The sequence below is a fragment of the Danaus plexippus genome, chromosome 17, assembly GCF_018135715.1.
Source record: "Danaus plexippus chromosome 17, MEX_DaPlex, whole genome shotgun sequence".
Lineage (NCBI taxonomy): Eukaryota > Metazoa > Arthropoda > Insecta > Lepidoptera > Nymphalidae > Danaus > Danaus plexippus.
Window position 1 is genome coordinate 4,878,215 of NC_083548.1, and position 21,721 is coordinate 4,899,935.

The 21,721-nt window shown below is 30.1% G+C and overlaps 1 protein-coding gene across 1 annotated transcript; it reads left to right on the plus strand.

The window, feature by feature from the left end:
* Positions 1 to 439: 439 nt before the first annotated feature.
* On the plus strand, positions 440 to 11,482 carry LOC116771326 (piwi-like protein Ago3). The gene is made up of 17 exons (XM_032663153.2): positions 440 to 619; positions 1,010 to 1,212; positions 1,413 to 1,494; positions 2,025 to 2,118; positions 2,297 to 2,414; positions 2,663 to 2,834; positions 3,299 to 3,426; positions 4,735 to 4,898; positions 5,342 to 5,539; positions 6,110 to 6,256; positions 6,751 to 6,928; positions 7,286 to 7,543; positions 7,971 to 8,198; positions 8,471 to 8,654; positions 8,789 to 8,954; positions 9,086 to 9,304; positions 9,600 to 11,482. Exons 2-17 carry the CDS (start codon positions 1,018 to 1,020, stop codon positions 9,862 to 9,864), a joined length of 2,796 nt encoding a protein of 931 aa, XP_032519044.2. The 5' UTR covers positions 440 to 619; positions 1,010 to 1,017; the 3' UTR covers positions 9,865 to 11,482.
* Positions 11,483 to 21,721: the final 10,239 nt, after the last annotated feature.

Sequence of the window (21,721 nt, forward strand, 5' to 3'; positions counted from 1 at the left end):
TGCAATATCTATCCTGTCTTTCCAAAAAGCTCTAAGTTTTTTAAGCTATGCCTTAAATGTTTGGATTATATTATACTATTTGAACGAAAAAAAAATTACCTAATTGTCTTATAACGAGATTTACAACTTTTTTTATGTAATTGTTTGTATTATATGTACAATTAATTTGTACTTAATGTATAATTAAAGAACCCAATGAAATAGCACCTTTAAAACATTGTGATTGATTGATTGATAAATAAAATAAATACATAAATATGTATATATAAGAAAGGGTATGGAATATATCCTACATAAGATTTTCTGAATACCTCAGTATTTTTTAATGAAAACAATATCTGTTAAAGTCTGTTTACAACTATGTATAAGCTAAAAAGTTTTAAAGCGTTGAAATTTGTGACTTCAGTCGAGACTTTTAAATTTTATTTCATTCACTCTGGCAGAATATACTATTCAGTGAACAGGTCTTTGCACGGATAAAAGCCATAATATTAAAAAAAGCATTGACATGACATTTCAGTTGATATATTTTAGGGTATCAAAAGTCGCGGGTTTTCATTAAAGTGTGATTTGTTTATTAATTACTATTATATTTTTGTTTTAGTGCAATAGTTAGAGTGTAAGTATAAGTATATTAAAATATTCTTAATTTTTAGAAATCATATCATCAAAACTGTATTTACTATTATTGCTACCATTGAACAATTTAAATATCAGCAACTTTCATGTTCTGAAATAAAATAATAATATTGTTCTCATAATGCAAAAGTACCTACCAATTGTTATTTTTCAAATTATTTGCTCTCGAGATCATAGTTTAAGAGTTTAAAATAAAGTCAAATAATAAAATTTATATAGAATGAGAATAATTAACTTATTTAAATTATAACTGAAGTGTTACTCAAATGTTTTCAAGTTTTTAAATTCGTCTCGCCGTTTTCAATAGTGGACGCTTTAAACTCTTGTTTATTTTATATATCATCAATTAATTTATCTTGTATTGATGCAGTCATAATTATGGCTGATGCTGGGAGGGGTCGCGGTCGGGGCCTTGCCTTGCTTCAGGCGCTTAAAGCACGAATGACTGAGTCACCAGCCTCTCAGGAACCAAGTCAAGACCCCTCTGCACCACCAAGTGTTGCTGCAACACCAAATGTTGCTGTAAAACCCAATTTGGTGCCTGACACAGCATCCAGTGCAGCCCCAAGTAATGTAAGTGAATAACAAATATCAAGGGAAAAGTGGCTTTATTATCATAAAGAATTTTTCAGTTTTAAATTGGTAAACAATTAAATTTTACTACAATTTGTGGATTTAAATTTGAGTTTTTTTTTCTACATCATCTTATAAACGTGTGATTTAAACAAAAACTAACTTAATTAATGATAAAAAAAAAATCTTATTTTATAAAGGTTAGTTCAACAAGTACTATACCTGGGGGAAGAGGGAAAATGGCAGCAATGCTGCTGTCCAAAATCCAGAAAACTGGAGTTGGTATGTGAATTATGTTTAGAATTTTTTGATGTATTCAATTACAACATATAGAAAAGAGATCTTTGTTTAGTAATAAATATATTTTTATTATTAAACTACTTATTCAGCAATTTATATGTTTTTTATAAAAGCAGCAATTGTGACTATGGCTAGATAAGATTATCATAGTTCCTGAAAAGTAACTTAAACATTGGAGGTGTGTAGTTTAAAATAATAAGAAATGTGACGGTACATTTAAAAATAGTGGTTTTATTTAAATGAACACTTGCAAAAGTCTTAGATATCTTTATCTTTCCTTGGTATCAGAAAACCACTACAAAGATGTCATTAAAAAATAAATGCATTGTATTCAACAGATTATATAAGAATATTTACTTGATTACAATGACCTCTTTAAGTTTACTCTTTTATTAATAATAACTTAAAAAAAAATGTTTTTTTCTAAATTTTGTTACATTTTTATCCCATACATGTTTTAATGAGTTACATAAAGAGAGTCAGTAATTCCCATATTTTCAATGGATTTTCAGATAAGCCTATGTTCAGTCCAGCATCTGATGTGAGTCCGAGCCCGAGTATGGTGGGACAAGGGGTTGGACGTGGACTACAGCTTCTGCAGAATTTGTAAGTGACTGCTTTCAATAGCTATTTTTCAAATAATATGTAACAGTATTCCAATAATTTATATGTTTGTTTTGTTTTCAAAATTAAGTTACGAATGTCATTTATAATTTACATTTTAGTTTATAATGTATATGGAAAAAAAAAATGATCAAAATGTTTTAAATAATTTGATTTACAGGAGAAAGCAAACTTCTACAAGTTCAACCGTAGACTCGAGTGTAGAAAATATAACAAAAGGTCTTGCAGCTTCCTCTGTATCTTCAGCTAATTTACCCGGAGGGAAGAACAAATATTATGTATGTATGAATAATTTTTAATTTATTTCATTTATAAATACATACCTTTTTAATGACTAATCCACGAATGAGCTTAATATTTGACATAAAAAGACCAAATCATTGCTCTTATTAATTAATTATCTAGATTTTTTGTATAATTTAAATTTAAGTGTACATTACTCTCTGTGAATTATGTAACACATGCTTTTTTATTTTCATCAATGTCTTAATAGTATATCTTGATCTTGTAATTAACTTGTTTATAGAGTGAAATCAGTCAAACAGAGCCAGTGGTTATGAAGGGAGAGAGCGGTACTCCGTGTGACCTCACAGCCAACTTTATATATCTTAAATATAAAGACAACAGTGTGTTCGAATACGAAGTGAGATATGAACCAGATCAGGATTACAAGCATTTGAGATTTAAACTTCTAAATGGTAAAAAAATATTTGTTTATATTATATATCTATGTATGTATATTTACCTAATTTTCTATTTTTATATATTTTTTTGTATGCTTATATATAAATCTCTTTGTTTATATTTTTTCCTTATCTCTTTTTATTGTACCTACACCGCACTTTCTTTTCTAGTTCCCTCTATCAAAAGGGTTTCTGGTAGAGATCTCTTTAAAGGGATAAGTTATCCTTTATGCATCATATTTCTTTTATAATTATGTAACTATTTCTACTCTTGGTACATAAAAAACAAATAAATAAAATAAAAATATGTTAAATAATCATATATTTTACTATGTTTTGTTAGATTTCTCATTCTAAGGCTTTATTTCAAATGTGTTAAAGCTTTGGGATCAATCAAATCTATAGCAAGTCATCTTAACTGAGCATTATGTGTGTGTTTTTTAATATAATCTAATTATATTGTACTTGTATGATTACAGAACATAATCACTTCTTCCAACAGAAGGCATTTGACGGCACAACTCTTTACGTACCTCACAAATTGCCAGATGAAGCTCTCAATCTAGTTTCAACCAATCCTTATGATAATAGTAAAGTTAATATAACTGTAAGTATATAGTATATGACTTCATAGCCGATTTTTTTTGTAGAATTTTTATAAAAATTATTGTTTATTGCTTATTATATATATATATATATATATATATATATATATATATATATATATATATATTGTAGGAATATGAGAGGGCAGGAGAGGCTCGAACATATAAGCAGTTGTCAGAGGAGATCAGGTTTCTTTTCCGTTCGTAACGTGTGTTGGTGTGATAAATTCATCGATCGTAGTTTTTCGAAGCGTATTTAAATCTTTCAGTCAGTGTAGAGGGTGCCGCGACCGAACTTGCGGTGAAAATAACATGTTGATACTTGAAATAAAGGCAATTATGTTCTGTGTTAAGGCGTGAGAGATGAAAACGAGGGCTTCATATACGCATTGCTCATCGAAGGGCAGCGTGTCGGCGAATATACACGACTGTGACGGAATATGTAGCAAAAACTGGACGGCTGGTAGCCTTCGTAATAGACAGTTATCTCAATGATAGCGAAAAACAATGCGCGTCTACGATGTATCTCGTCTCTCCATATTATTCGAATTATCGTCAATAGCACGATATCCGGTTCCGCCACGCTTGTGATTCGACGTGAAGCGACCGTACATGATAGTGAACGTCACATTAGTTCGCGATATGGTGACAGATTTGCAAGAAAAAGCGGATAACAGGGGAAGTCTGAGTCTGTCTATTTAAATCTTATCCCGCTAGTTACAAAGATTGACGGTTCAGATAGGATGTGAGTGGATTACTATTATTATCGTTCCGTAGTCAATTCAGCTCGCATTAATTTTCAGGACAGAGGAATATTACCACTATTTTAAAATGCTTTATAGGTTGACAAACGCATTGGCGGTCTACCAGCGGATCATATCTAAAGAACCTTCGCGAGTTCGATATAGAGGATAACGTAATCATGAGCAAACGTATCGATCAAGGGTCGACTTTGTTTAATAAGTTACTTGAAATGTTGACAATGGCTGGGTTTTCTGTAAATTTAAAGAAGTGTTCATTTTAAGTTGCTATTATAGAACACCAAGTCGTATAAGTAAAGGTCAGGTGAGGCCGAGCCGTCAAATAGTGCGAACCTTAATTAACACAGTCGAGCCGAAACACTTTAAGCAAGTTAGGTTAGGTTAGGTTAGATTTATGGGATTGGCTAGCTAAGTTTAGTAAACTCCCAATAGACAGCGCATCGTACGCGTTCGCTCTTATATTGAATCACTGTTATGTATTTTATTTTCATGTGATTTTATACAGATAAAAAATACAATATAATTATAACAACTGTTTACTATTTCCAGATTTTATATCGTCGCCCTCGTCTCCTCCGTGAAATGATACATATATATAATATGCTGTTTAAACATATAATGAGAGATCTGAATCTTGTGAGGTTCGGACGACAGCACTATAATGAGAATGCTGCAATACAAATACCACAGTATAAACTTGAAGTATGTCCAGGGTATGTATTATTTTAAGAATATTAAGTTATGATAGCTAGAAAAAGCACGATATTTATTATATATTATATGCATTAGCTGTTTGGGATCTGGATAAAAGTAAAAAAAAGCTACGGCCACTGAATCCGAACTGCAGTTCATGATTTCACCCCTGTAGTTTTGGGATCTGGGTCGGGATCGGGATAAAAGGAAGCTTATGTCTTTCTCCAGGGTACCAACTACCTATATACCAAAATTTATCAAAATCGGTTCAGAGGTTTAAGCATGAAAAGGCAACAGACAGACAGAGATACTTCCATATTTATAATATTGCTAGGGATGCTTATTTACTTTAAAACAAAAAAAGATTACTTACAGTCATTATATGTTTAGTATAATAAATAATTAAGAAATTAATTAATATCAGTATAAAAAAATAATAACCTCGATAAATATAATGTTTCAGTTATGTGACAGCGGTTGATGAGTATGAAGGTGGTCTCATGTTGACTCTAGACTCGACTCATCGAGTGCTTCGTACACAGACTGTGTTATCACTGATCAAGGAGACGGTTCAGACTCAAGGGGCTGCATGGAAGAGATATATCAGTGATGCACTCATCGGAACATCAGTTATGACCACATATAATAAAAAACTGTTTCGGTAAATATATCACATACTTGATACTAGTTTAAGCCTGCGACTTCGCAGATGTGGACTTTAGGATTGAACTGAGAGAGTGATCGATAATGTGTACTCAAATAGATATGTGATCAACAGCCCCAAACGTATTCTGTGGGAAGTGACTTATATACTGTACAACAATACAACTTCTCATGCTTAGGAAATAAACAGAATTTTTGAATGAATTAAAATATTTATTTTATATATTATCATTGGAAGAAAATCATCAAAATCCTTCATAGTTTTTTTGGCCAAAATGAAACACAGTTTTTGATATTATTTTAATGTATTCAGGAGAGAATTTATGTTATATATAAGTTCTATTATAATTTTATTTCAATATTATCCACTTAACCCTAGTACGAGTATGAGTTTGCATTGTCAGACGAAATACAGACAGTTACTAGTCTCTTCACATATCCTATACATTGATACTATGTCTGGAGATCTATGAATGAAAAATGAGTTTTTATTCTATGACACACTGATATATGTTTATTCATTATTATTTGATTGTAATTTTTTAATACAAGCTTTCCAACACTTCAGAGTTGACAGCATAGATGACACGATAAACCCGAGATCAACGTTTGAGAAGAATGAAAAGGGAAAAATGGTTAAAATTACATATCTTGAGTATTACAAGAATAAAGGTATCGATATTATGGATATGGACCAGCCAATGTTGATATCGAGGTGAGTCAATCAAATAGTAAATTTAATATTATAATTAAATAGAAGTGTAGTTAAATAAAGTAAATTAGATTTAGGTATAATTTGACTGAAATTAAGGAATTTTACTAAGCTTCAGCAATCGTGAAAGGTTTCTTGGAGATGAAAGGGATAGTTGTTATTTTTCCTGACAAACAATCATCTGCAATTGATCGATAATAAGCATAACTAAGATTTTGTAGGCGCTTCGGTAACGCAATTTTTAAGTTTATAGTGAAGGAATTAAAAAATAAATAAATTATGTTATTATGTTGCAAATCAAAGTTTCGAAAATTTCAGTGCCTATTCCGGTTCAGTATCTCAAAGGCCTATCTCTAGTTAATTTCATAAATGTATAGTCTTAATTTAAATAGAAATAGTAGAAATTCGTTATTATTATTATTATTATTAAATTTGAATTATTATTGAAAATAATTGAATTATGTTGTTGTTTTGATTAATTTATTACTCTATGACAGAGATTCCAAGCGTATGCCCGGCTCAGAGGAGATTACTGATTTCATGATATGCCTCGTACCGGAACTGTGCCAACTGACTGGCTTGTCTGACAGTCAGAGAAGTAACTTCAAACTAATGAAAGATGTCGCCACTTACACCAGAATAACACCGAATCAACGGCATGCTGCTTTTAAAAAGGTATAAATGTGCCTTTTTTATACTTAAAATTATATTTCTTCTTTGAAATTTGTATATATATTGTCATTATATGTAGTCCCTATAGTATTTTTGGTGTTTCAAATATGTCTCTATAGGTATTACGTATTGTTTATGCTCACGCAAGGTAAACGGGTTATTGTTCTTTCCGATACAAAACGCTTTCCTCACAATTTAATGATCATAACCTAAAAGATTTTTTTTCATCAATTAATGTATTTACCCTTGATTGCAAGAATTGTCAAAAAAATTACATAACGCACTTTATTGGTTTTATATAAAAACGAAATGATCCTTGTACATGTAATTACGAATAATAAAAAAAATATTATCCCACAGTACATCCAAAATGTTCTAGAAAACGAGTCCGCCTTGAATCGTCTAAAGGGCTGGGGTCTCACAATAGCCCCTGAGACGGTTGAGATAGCTGGCCGTACTTTGGCACCAGAGACTTTATATTTTGGCAATAACGTCAAGTTACCGGGACAGGCGAATTCCGAATGGAACGGTGACGTCGGAAGGAACGGTGTGATGCAAGCCGTGGATATATTAAGATGGGTTGTACTGTTCACTGATCGGGATAAACAGGTGGCTTCGGTGGGTATAAATAAATATTGAACGATATTCGACTAACAAATGATGAAAATTCATTGCGCAGGTTTTGAACTTGCGATAATGGGGATATCAAGGCGCTTTGCTAACTTAGCTATCGTGCCCGCAGCCCGTACTTGTTGGCTTGTGAAATGTTGCATGTATGACGTCATGTTGGGAGGGATAACGTCATATGACGTCATATTAGTCTAAAAATAACAAAATTAATAAATGTATACATTTATTATAGATATTACATCACTGTAATTTAACTGGAACGTTCTTCCCGGGGAGATGAGTGTGGTAGCAAAATAGTAGTATACTTGCGTTTTAATTTAAACAAAAATTGATATGTTTTAATTTCTTAATATAGTTTCACAGAATGTTTTCTATTGAACATCATAAAGTTATTAAAATAATGTATATATAACAGGATTTCGTAGAAACTCTAAAGCGATGCAGCCGTCCGATGGGTATAAACGTGTCTAACCCGGATATGGTCCGACTCCCAAACGATCGGACCGACACTTATGTGATGGCACTCAAGAAATGTATCAGCAGTCAGTTACAAGTGGTGGTAGCCATCTGTCCTACCATCAGAGACGATAGGTACGCTGCCATCAAGAAGATATGCTGCGCTGAGAACCCGGTACCATCTCAGGTAACAATGGTCTTTTAATAAGGTAACTGTCAAAAGAACGCCTTAAAAAGTTTATATGTAAAAAAATCCACAGATAATCAACAGAATCCATAAAGCCTTTTTGTATCTAACTTGTCTATACCTAACTAGATGAAGAAATATAATGTTATTGTTAAAAAAATATTTTATAATACGGAAAGATAAATTCTAAAATTATTATATTCATCTATAAATTTGCAAAAAAAAACAATATCGTCTATCTGTTTATTTATTAAAGATTTCATTGATAACAGGTGATCAACGCACGTACAATAATGAACAATCAGAAAATAAGATCGGTTACACAGAAGATATTACTGCAAATTAATTGTAAGCTGGGAGGTACCTTGTGGCATATCAGTATACCGTTCAAATCGGCTATGGTCGTCGGTATAGATTCATACCATGACGCCAGCAGGAAGAAACGTAGCGTGTGTGGTAAGATATCTTACTTAAATAATCATATGGTCTTAAAGAAAAATATATTACCACAGTCAAATATTACACTAAGTCTTAATATGTATGTGTACTTGAAGTTATGTGATTTAATGTAATTTATATGTTTTTTTCAGCATTTGTGGCTTCATATAACCAGTCAATGACGCACTGGTATTCCAAGGCGGTATTCCAAGAGAGGGGTCAAGAAATAGTGGACAGTCTCAAATCCTGTTTAGTCGACGCCCTCAAACATTATCTAAGAATAAATGGAAGATTACCCGATAGGATTATAATATATAGGTAGTAACGGTTCATTTAAATTTTTCACCTTTTATATCGATTATTTTTTCTTTTTCAATTAGTTTTCATTAGCTTTAAATATAGAAGTTATTCTATAAAGGATATATTTTTTTTATATTTTAACATCACAGAGACGGCGTGGGCGATGGTCAGTTGAAACTTCTCAAAGAGTATGAGATACCTCAAATGGAAGTAAGTTTTTCAGTTGTCGATGACACCTACAAGCCCACTTTAACCTACATCGTCGTACAGAAACGTATTAATACGAGAATATTTTTGAAATCTAGAGAAGGTTACAGTAATCCCGCACCAGGAACAATAGTCGATTATAAGATAACTAGACGGGACTGGTAAGGCTAATATAGTTTTAATATATTACTTATATAATAAGTTATGTGTACTTTTATGTGATTTGAGGGTAGGAAGAAATATTTAAAGAAAAATATTTTGTTTTAACGGGTGCTCGAAAATATTATTTTTTAGACTATATTTTAGTTCAGTGACTCCGAAATAAAATTATATATACATTTGTAAACATTCACAGAATGCATTATTTTTATATCATTTAACACCGATTCCAAACTGAAATTAAACTTATAAAAGTATAAGAATTACAAAGAAAATTATATTAATTCCAATTTTCAGGTACGACTTCTTAATAGTATCACAAAAGGTGAACCAGGGTACCGTGACCCCTACTCACTATGTGGTCGTTAGTGACAACAGTCCAATGTCCCCGGACCAGTGTCAGAGGTTAACGTACAAATTGTGTCATCTGTATTACAATTGGCCCGGCACTGTTCGTGTGCCAGCGCCTTGTCAATACGCACACAAGCTGGCATCGCTTGTAGGGCAGAATATACACCAGCAGCCGTCTGAAGCGTTATCTGATAAGCTATTTTTCTTATAATTGTTAGTATACAAACTCTAGTCTAAGCTAAGCTAGGTATATTTTTAATACATGATGATATTACATTTAAGTCAGTACATATAAAAATAAAACTATGTTTTTGAGATTTACTTGACCTTATTATTACCTCAAATAGTTTTGATACTTAAGAACATTTAGAATGTATTCATTCTAGTGTATCAAGGTTCAAGTAACAGTGGTTGATTATTTCTATACTGTTATTGGAAATAAACGTACCTATAGCGACTATTACAAATACTTAAGTATAAAATAATCACAGATTAGTAAATCGAAAATATTATTTACTTGTATTTACTTGGCTATATACAAATACTGTATATAAGCATGTCCAAAATTGTAATGTCAATTTTATTAATAGCTTCTTTTTTGCATTTTTTTTTTAAAGTGAGACTTAATTTTATTAGTAAATTTATTATTTTTTTTCTATAATATTTGTATTTGATAATAACACGAACCTTAATATTCCTTTAAGTTCCGTGGTTATTGTATTGTATATATATAAATACATTGATCAGTCTTGAAATTTAATTAAGACTAATATTTAACTGTAAACAAAGAAAATATTGTTTTTCTTTAAGAAATGTTGATGAGTGTAATTAAAAATTTTCTTCATATAAGGATCTGAAACCTTTGTTTGTGATATTAGTATAAATTAAGAAACATTATAGTATTTCCCATTTGAGATGAGATAAGATGAGATGAGATGAGATTGTATGGCTGTAACAAAAATTTCTTTCATTATAGTTTATCTCATTTCGTGTTAAATTAAAGTCTATTCTTCTGGGAAATAACATTAATTAAACACATACCAATAAATTAATTTGGATTTGTTTAAGTTTCTAATATACTAAAAGCTGTTTTTGTAATTCTAAACGCTTTGCACCTTTCTGTTGTTTGTATGAGTGACGTCCAACTTTATAAACGACAAAGAGAAACAATATTTTGATAAATTAAATGAGAATAAAAGAAAAATCTTTTTTCTCCATTTAAATTTAAATATATGTATATGAACCTTAAGACTTTGTTTTATGAAACTTTAATTCATACTTTTTTATTTAAGACATGTTTTTGTAACTATTAGTAAATGTTGCTAGCGAAGATTATTTCATCTTGTATAATTTACTTGCATTTTTGAAACGGGTAACACTTCAATATAAGTAGATTTTTGTTATATTTCGATGGAAATTTGAATTAATAACGTTAATGTTTATGTTAAAACTCGATTTTTTTTTATCTACTCGTTTGACTAGAATTTTTTCTCTGTATCGTGACGCTGTTAAACAATTAAAAAAACAGATTTTATTGTAAAAGAATCCGTTTGATATTAATTTTGTTTTTAAACTACTGAAAAAAAAAAAAGTTTTCCTTATACGAATCTTTGTCAGTTTTTTCAACGTTGTATAGCTTATAACAATGTTTGTTTTTTTCTTCACAATATATTGTATAGGTTCCTTATTTTCAAATATAATTAATTAGTTTAAGTCACGATTGAACTGTGATTTGTAATTTGTTACGGTTAGTGTGTTAACTCGACGTAGGTGTTATTAATTGTTAAAATTTATAGACTCTACTTTTCTAATAAAAATCATGAAACAAATATATTGTATTATTTTAGATATAGATATTTTTTTTTCCATAAATCGAATATTCAACCGATTTTCACGTGATTATTAACGTTTGTTGTTGATGTTTGAGAATAAAACAAAAAAAAATGCTTGATACTTGATACTAGTTTACAAAGAATTGCTTACATGATGTATTGATTCTTTTGATCAATACAGATATAAGTCAAATTAATAATAAACACGGAAATATTAACCCGAGTGGAGAAATGTGAAGAAGTTATTCGGATTCTTCTCCAAAAGGTTAATAAATCAGATTTTTTTTATGTTTTATAAAATACTATATCATGAACTTATAATAATACATAATCCTTATATATTGTATGTGAGATGGTGAAACACAAAATATATGCAAGATTAGACCAATATATCTCACTATATTAGTTATACACTAACTCGCTCCTCTGAGACTTGTTAGAGTCTAGTTAGTCTAGACTAAGCGCCGTTCCTGAGACCATTAGAGAATACTTTAGTAACGCGTCCACTACAATAGCCGTTAAACTTTAGAAAGCGATGGCCATCATTAACTAGCTGTGTAAAGAGATAACCGATAAATATGTTTGCATACAATAAAATAATATTTCTAACATTGACAAGTAATGGAACTTCCTCGTGGTTGGGAAGGAGCGGATAGAAAAATGTAAATTCTTGAAATTTTCAATATATAAAATTTTTATATACGAAAATATTGGTTTATTTTAGTAAATACACAATTGTTGAATGTTGGACATCGAAAGGTTTGACTGATGATGATTTAATATATATAATAAGACATTCTACCTCCCGACTTTCGGTTTCAGCAGTTCTTTGGTTTTCCGTCATCGTAATATTTTCAATCAATGCACGACTCCTTTGGTAGGACTGTAATGATGATATGTGAATGTTGTTAGCACCTCTACATGAAATAATAAATAAGTTTATTTTCTAACCAATACAATAATTGCATTATTCTCAAATTTTTTATTTCAAAAATATTACCATTAAACTATATGTATGAGATATGCGCATATTTTTATTTAATAAATTATCTGCTCATGCGAAATGATTAGATATGTAGGTATACCATTTTAGGGACTTTACCCAATAATTGGAATTCTTAAGGAATGTATCAAATAAAGCAATAAAAGTTTATAGTAGGTATAATATACATTTAGCCTAATCATTATGTATTACATTAAAACTAAGTACTTACATTTGTATGCATGCTTATTCTATATATTTTAAGGTAAATTATTGTTTTTTTAAAACGCAGCAATTTGTTTGTTTAAAAGTTATTACTTAACGGAATGATTAAACTCCATCATTATATTTTTTGTACAGATTTCTTGTTTGGGAACAATTAAAAGAAAAAAAAATTGTCTTTTTTTTACATATTCTGTCATAGTTTATAACATTTTGAAAAGACAGGCTTACCAAAGTCGAATTTTCGACAATTAAATGGAAAAGATGATTAAAAAATATAATATAAAATGGATTTTTTTAAAAATATGTCCTTCAATTTGCAGACACGAAAATAGGAAAGGAAATATCTGAACATAATGTCTTGAAATAATTTGTGAGGTAGATATTAAGCCATCATTAAGTAAGCGTGAATTCAAAAGGACTAAATTGAAATTCTTTACAATTGTGTTTATAAAAAGAAGATGCAAAAATAACAGCTATTATAGTCAGAATTTTAATCCTGGGACTAATCGGTGTTATACGAAATATTTAGCCCTAATTGGGCGAATAGTTACCGCCTTTGGCACTGTTTGACAAGACATGCACGCGTCCAGAATTAGTCTTTGAAACCATTATAAAGATGTAAATATATAGTTACAATTCCACTTAGGTTTTTGCTTAGGTTTTTTTTTATGGAGACCGAAATGGTATAAGAAATTATCTTATATCCAAACATAAACTAGAAATATACCTAGAAAAGCTTGAAGACGGTAAATAAGCCCTTAAATTATTAAGTCAAGAAAGCCAGTGTAATATTTCCGAGAAGTTATTTGATAAACGTCTTTCTTTAATTTCAATTCTCTTCACACAACATTTTGACAGCTCTATAGGCACTTGGTATTAAACGTAACAGAATGTTCTAGCTAACCTGTGAACTGACGTAGCTAATCTATGTCGGTCTACCTCGGAATAATCTGAAATACCGACACCGTGTGTGGGTGTGCTTCGTTTAACGAAAGAGCGGCAGTCCATCAGGGTGGAAAGAGATGGAGCTATACGAACAGAACGAGACAGTACAATCCGCACCCGTGGGAAATGCACAGTAGTGGTCAGATCAGACTGCGCGCGCGCCGTCCCAGTGCACGTATTATTGTAGCTGAATCTTCTTGGCCACAAGAGCTTATGAGATTTGGTTTTGGCGAGTAAGCACGTTTTTATGCCGGTATGAATTAGTACCATTTTCCAGTTGCTGATGTGAGCGGATTGGTTGTTGCTTTGTATCAAAAGAGGTATAGACACGGTCGGAATAATGCGATGGATTTTTAGCGATCGATTGACTCGGTTTCTGTGGCGGACTTTTGTCGAGATGCAAATGCGATGTTTACGGGTCTGGCACACGACTAGACGCTATCTGAATATCTTTATGCTGTAATGAATTTGTATTTTGCAATTTAGACCCCACATATAAATATGGAAAATTCATAATATTTGCATGTAGTATATGTTGATTTATTCAGCGCGGTATTTTATAAAGTTTTTATTACAAATAAAACTAAATATATTTGTTATAATATTTTTAAACTGCCCACCCAGTTTGTACCTATCACAATGGACTATAATTCGTACGAGCAGCCCACGCACAACTTCGACACATTCAATTAAATAAAACCTCAATATTTATATATATACTTACATCAACATATATCCACAAATTCATTGCACACCTTTTTTGCATGTTTCTGCAAACAAGGTACATTTTATATGTTTTTTATTTTTTAATTTCAACACCTTTTTTCGTTTCAATTATAAGTGGACATTTAATATTCCATTCTAGATTTCACTAAGTGAATTGATTTGGATCAATATATCAAACAATAAAGTCCACATGCTCAAGAAGTTGTAATGGAAATTATGTATATAAACTGCATTGTCCCTTCTATGTATTTTATCTATTATAACATAGGTTATCTTTAATCTGTGGTTCACATACACAATATGGCGGGACAATATGAACAACGGTGGGCCGGTATCGCTTACATATCTTAATTAGGCCTCACAAAGCGTCTATTCCTTTTTTTCACATCCGCTCTCGCCGTGACGAATATTTGTATTGACGGAGTCACGCCTTGGAAAATTTTAATACCTATGTAGACTGAAATTAAAATGAGGCATATAACAGTATTAAATTATTTCATAACTAAAACTAGCAAGCTAAGCTAAAAATTTAAGGAAACCATCGTATATTATGTCTTATGTGCTATTTTAAGTATTTTGTTCTACCATATTCAAGTTCTACGTTTTTACATAGATATTTCCTTATGTTCTGACTGTATACTATTTTTCATTTTATAATAATTTGGTGATAGTAAATTCACAATACCGATATTTCGGCTTAACATCCGCATTATATTTGTATTTTTTTAATACTTGCGTATCTTAATAACAGTCATATCTAAGAGATTTAATAAATTCTTTGATGACTGTATCGTTAAAGTAAGGTGTGGTCTAATATCTTAATTGTGGTTTGTCGTCCCACCTACTTCGGTATCAGTTAATTTATGTTTTGAAAAAAACTTATGTTCAAAGTACGAAACTGGCGCTCTTTATGAATGTAGGTATAACGAATTCCGATCACTATGTGTCACGTTAAAAAGTAAATGTCACATGAAATTTACGTGAATTCCTTGCCTGTGATAATGTACTTATGTATTTAGCATTTCAGTCGTGTTCATATTTAAACACTGAACAGTAATTATGATTACGTTTTTAATATTATACCAATATCTGATTTATCGTTATTTATGCTAAGTCTCGTTTAAAATGTTATATATATTATTTTGGGTATATTATTTTAGAAATAAAACTCTTTGCATTTCGTTTCTTAATTTTTAGGCCTTTAAAACTTTGTTTTGCTTTGCTTTGCTTTACTTTGCTTTTTTTTTATAAATCATGTGTCATATATGAATATTACGTAGATATGTATGCTTATGTGTAGGATTATGAGATTTACAAAAACTACTATACTGATTTTCATGTGATTTTAGCTATTTAAAGTCGTTTTAATTAATAAAAATAAAGTATATATATATTAAATATTTCTGTATCCATTCTGATAATAATTATCTTTAAAAATCATACCTACTTGTTAACTTGGAATAATAAATGTTGAAGCGATGCTTACAAGTAAAAGTTATAGTTGAATAATTAGAGCTGATTGATGGTTAAATTTGTTAAACTTATAAATAACAAGGAAAATTATTCTTTAAGTCCTGTAAAATAGTGATCATTTTTCAAATTTAAAACCAGCGATAATGTTAAGCTTGTCTAGGCAGTAATAAAACCTGAAACGTGAGATACCCTGCAGAGTTCTTATAAAATAAGGTGCCTCCGTTCATATCTTTATTTGCTCAGCCATTTCTTGATTATAAAATGCTCAAACTTTCTAGAATTAAATCTTATTTATATAAACATTTAACCGCATTGTACAACTTCTGTTGATCAACTTGATCAGTTGTTATTAGGAATAGTCGTTTTGTATTTGGTTTATCGAGTCCATTTAGTTTCGTTGGTTCATCGCCGCGGGCGTAGCGTGGGAACTGTTGGCTCTATACATCTTAAGCATTACTTATGTAGCCAATCTGAGTTAAGATTACCTTTTACTTACATTAGTGTTTTACGTTACGGAAACGAAATAATCCCTTTAATTACTCGTAATGTTAAACTTAAATTTTCAATTGATAATGTTAAGCGTATATCAGTCAATACCATAGAAAATGATACACAGAATTATATAATAATAAAAGGTTTAATAAGAGTTGTAATCACACCTTGCTTATTGGATTATTCTTTTATTTGTGTTATTATGTAGAATTCATATAATACGTGTGTATGCAAGAAATATAAATTATTTATGACGTCCAAAAAATATTGAAAGGAAACCACAAAATTTATTGTGAATCGTCTTTACCGAAACCCTAAGTAAGAAATTATTGCTAGTACGATCTCTGAGCGGCTCAAAATGAATGGTTGCTGTGTTTCATACAATGGTGCCAGTCTTATTATACAGGCGGTTTTCTTTACGGACGTCAGTATGAAGGGGGTATAAATAAGCGAGCGGACGTCATGTATAGGACGGATGGCGATGTCAATACACTCCGTTATGATCGTTTATTACTTGGCTCTTAAACCTTAATGTGGCTTTCGGTTATAGAGCACGCTTGCGGCTGAATTGTGATTACAATATTAGCAACGGTTCCGACGTATTTTTTTACGTGACGTCTTAATGTATTGTTTTTAATAAATCGTCGTATCTACTTTTATATATATATATGTACATATTATAGTGCTGATTTTGTCACGTAATTAGATTTAAATATTTTCTTTCAAATCACATAGGCGTAACATTGAAGGGTTGAAAACATTTAATTTCTAAACAAGTAAATGTAAATTTATTTTAAAATTTTTGAAAAAGAAAATAATGGTAATTGCGGTTCGCGGTAAACATGGTAGTTAAAACTGTATACGCTGTTAAATTTTATATACCAAGATACGAAATGTTTTTGACATACAAAACATAGATTACGTACAATTAAAATTTTCGTTTAAATCAGAGTAAAAGAAGGATTGATATTAATTATTTTTTAATGTTTATGATGCTTATTTAATTTTTTTTCTCCTGCAATACTCACTTTAAAATAGCTCAATTAGTTTTATAATGGTACGACAAAATGAGAATTCAAATAATAAAAAAAAATATCCAAATTATCTTTCTTGCCAAGACCAACTCTATAACTGTAACGCCGAAAAACGTGTGTTTTATATTTTTCTTCTTTAAAACCTTAATTCATACCCTAAACGTCGGAACCCCTAAAACTCGAAGAGAAATATTATAAGTTTGTTAAAAATGTTTTTAAAATCAATTATTATATGACATCAATTTATATATTTTAAAACACTTCAAATGGCACTCCACTTTCAATATAGTTCTAGGAAAATGTATTGATTTTGTATACCGATGGCTTGTTTCGTATCTGTGTGTCTTGTAACTTTGTCGGTGACAAATAGAGACTTCCTGTGTAGTCAAACAAAGGTTTTCCGTTGATATACTAAGTACATCCTCTAATATACATTGAGTTAAAACAATTTGTTTGATTACTTGAACGGTTTAGAGTCTTGTTATCAATATAAAACAAACTATACTGGACTATCCTTATAATCAAACAAAGTTCAGTCATCCGGTTATAAAGAAAAACTATGTAAATTGAAAATTAATTTATTTAAAATTAATTTATATTCTTATTTACCATTTAGATAAGACATAGCACATTTGACAAAGAAAAGAATGCGTGCATATTATTTTCTTTATAACTATAAGGCTATTATCATCCGCTTATAACAGAAAAAGCATTATATTCGTTAAAACAGACAATTTTATTTAAAACAGGAAATAAAACATATATACATACACAAAATATTAATGTGTTTCCGGACACAATAATTCGCTTAAATATTAAACTTAATCTGAATATTGGTCTGGTGTGGATACATGATAATTCAAAAACATTAATTAATAATTAAAATTTTACACCAACGGTGAACAATCTCTATTTTTAAACGTAAAATATTTCCCTTTATATGTACAGATGCTGCTAAAAATATGAAAATGCGCTTGCTTGAAACAATGATTCCTTATTAGTTATCACCTGAAAGCTACAGAACCGATTTGTAAAATAACTGGCATTTAAATGTCGTATAAAACAGAAACCGAAATATGAAGCTGTTTAATGCTATTCAAGGCTGGATGAATATCTGATTACTTTAGCTGCTGGCTCAATTTATCGCGAAAATATTTGGTGTTTTTGTATTTTCCGAAATAGAAAACTAGCTGAGAATTCTAAGTTGTTATAATAGACAAAAAAATGCAGTCTTGAAGACAAAATTAGAGCATTCGTTTTAATTCATTTAGTCGTTAAAACATACAAATGAATATACGGTTAAAGTTACTTTTATTATTAAATTTTTGTACAAAACAAAAGTCCACCATTGAAATAAGACGTAATCATTGATTTCAGGTTACAACAAAATACTTTCTAATTTCGGCAACTTAAAGTTACACAAGGTCTAACCTGTCGGTAATACTAGACCTGTTGACAGTAAGGACATTGCAAGTGGAAGTCCTTGCAAGTTGTACGAAGGCAACAAGCTGACAGCTGACCAGATAATATTATATTACAGTTGACTAGTCAAGAGCTGTATTATAGTTTTTATTCAAATAACTTTATATTGCGCTCTGCTGGCAGTACAATGAATTCCATAAAAACTTTTTGGATAATTTCAACGAGCTTAATATTCAAGGATGATTTCCAGTCAACCTTACACATATAGATTATTAATTTATAATCTGTGCCACTTTTTCGATACCCAACTTAAATATATTAAAATAAATATGGTATTATATCAGTTTTTAACACTGTTTGATATATAGTTTCTGATTTGAATATAAAAAAATAAATTCGATAAATTATCTATTGGCTAATACTTTATATATCTACTAAAATAAAATAATTTCAATCTTAAGCTTATGTATCAGGATTTTATGTTCAAACTATATTATTTGCATATAGTGATGATATATAGAATAATATATAGTAATAAATACATAATTTGTATGATATATTCAGGCAATTATGTAGGTGTAGGAATATCGATTACTTGAATATTTGTCGGTGATCAAATTACATGGTGATTACAAAACTGGCATGCATCTAAAGTACCCACTTATTAGCGTCCCAATGTATCGTGTGAATCATAAAAGTAACACCATTTATTTGATATGTGCAAAAATTTATATTTCCATCGAATAACCGACCACTTTTTAACATTTTTTTTTTAATTTTAGTTTAACATGATTTATGAGTTAATCGATTCTTGTTAGAAGTGTTTAAAAGAGACTTATTTAAGTAGGAATATTTAGTTTTTCATGTCCTTTTCAGTATATGACAATCAAAGTTTGTGATACGTACTAAATATGTATAATATCTTTTGCTAATAATATGAAGTTTCTTATTAAAACATGTCTGTTTGAGTCCGTTTTAATTAAACAAAAATCAATAAGTAATTTATGGTTTTGTCTTTTTTAGTTAATGTTTCTAATTCGGTCATCTTTGATGGACTATATTACTATTATGATATTCAAGTGGACTTAGATATAACACTCAATATAGATTTTATATCAACCTCTCAACGTCTCTCTTTATATATGTAATTTAAATAAAAAGAAAACACTTATAAATGCAAATCTTTCAACACATAATAACATTAGGTATATTTATTTCTTAAAATTTTAAAAAGAATACATCAAACACGCCAAAATTTTTATATGATTAAACATAAAGTCTTTTGGGATTTTTTTCATAGATTATAAAGGAAAATGAAACAAATTTGAAGTAGTAGTTTTAGTTTTCTTTCTTTTTGTTCTTAATTTGCAACTAAAAATCTGTAGCTAGCTATATATCGTGCAGTCTATATTGAATGAAGTTATAACAATAGTAATAATATTCTTTATTGTACACCCTTACATAAACAATTTTAAATATTATTAACGCTAAAGAGCGATCTCCTTCAGACAACCAACAATTAAGAGTAAAATATTATTTATTAGTAAGAGTAATTTTAGGTATTTGACGGGCGTAAACATAAAAGAAATCGTAAAAGTAATACAAATTAAAATAGCAAACAAGTAACGACTTAAATATATAAATATTTCACACTAGATCTTAAACTAAATAATCTAAAATAATATAAGGATATCATATATATAATAAATAATTTTAATTTTACGCATTAGGTACATATTAACATTGACTGAGGTAGTGAACCTTTGCCAAACGCTTAAATGACGTTTCTGACTTCGCAACTTTAATATGTAGAGGAATTCCATTCCAAAGTCTAATAGCAATGACAGTAAATGAATTCGTGTAAAAGGAAGAAGAGAGGGAGGGAATTTTCACAATAAAGTTTTGTTTAGAGCTAAGGGAAATAGTAGTGAGTTGAAGGGTTAAAGACTATACAGTAAAGAAGGGAGAGGACGTGAGTGTACCTACGGAAACGGATAGGAAGCATTAAAGTAATTTTCTGCAAAAATCAGTTGTAAAGTCATGTTTCTGAAGTCCATAAATAAACTTAATGCAAAGGTTTTGAAGGCGTTCTAGTTTCATTAATCGTTCTTCTTTAATTACCGGGTGGCAAGTGTCTGCGTTGTCTTAAATACGAAGAAGAAGAGATTGAGCTAAGGCAATTTTGATAGAGATTGGAAGAAAATTACGCAGTCTTCTTAAGGTACCCACAGACACACAGACCCATAGACAGTTATAAGATTGAATGAGAATATCACGTACCAATAAACTTATTCAATGGTAACAGAACTACATAGATGTTATACGATTGCGAGCACTGTTTATTTTTGGAAACTTAACAAATATGTCACCTGTCTAGCCAAAAAAGTTAAATACAATAGGTAGTTTTCTATTAAGTATAACGATTATGGCAACCCTGAATTATGACCAGCGAGATTACAGTACAAGTTAGTCCAACAAATAACTTTACGGACTTAGTTAATCATGAAAAGTAAACAACGTGCATTTAATAGTGTCTATATTGCGAAAGGTGTGTTCGTTTCAAATATAAAGCATGTTTCAAAGTAAAAAACGTTGCAAGGAATTCGCGATGTTTCTTAAGGCAGGTATTTTAAATATTTAAGACATCACAAGCAATGATACTCATCAAAAAGTAAAACTAAAACCTACTTTATTTTGAAACAAATCCGAAACCCCAAAAAACAAATAATTTAAGTCGTCCTTACCTGGTTTTCCAATGTTATGACTTATTTGTCTCGCCTTTATAGATTTATCGTTATCCACAAAACTAAATCGAAGTAATCTGCATAATAAATTCATTAAATCACTTGTAAATTGATTTTTTGGCATCTCAATGTGATGTGGCCAATGGAAATAGAAACATCTGGGGTTATAACGATAAGAAGGAAATAATATAAC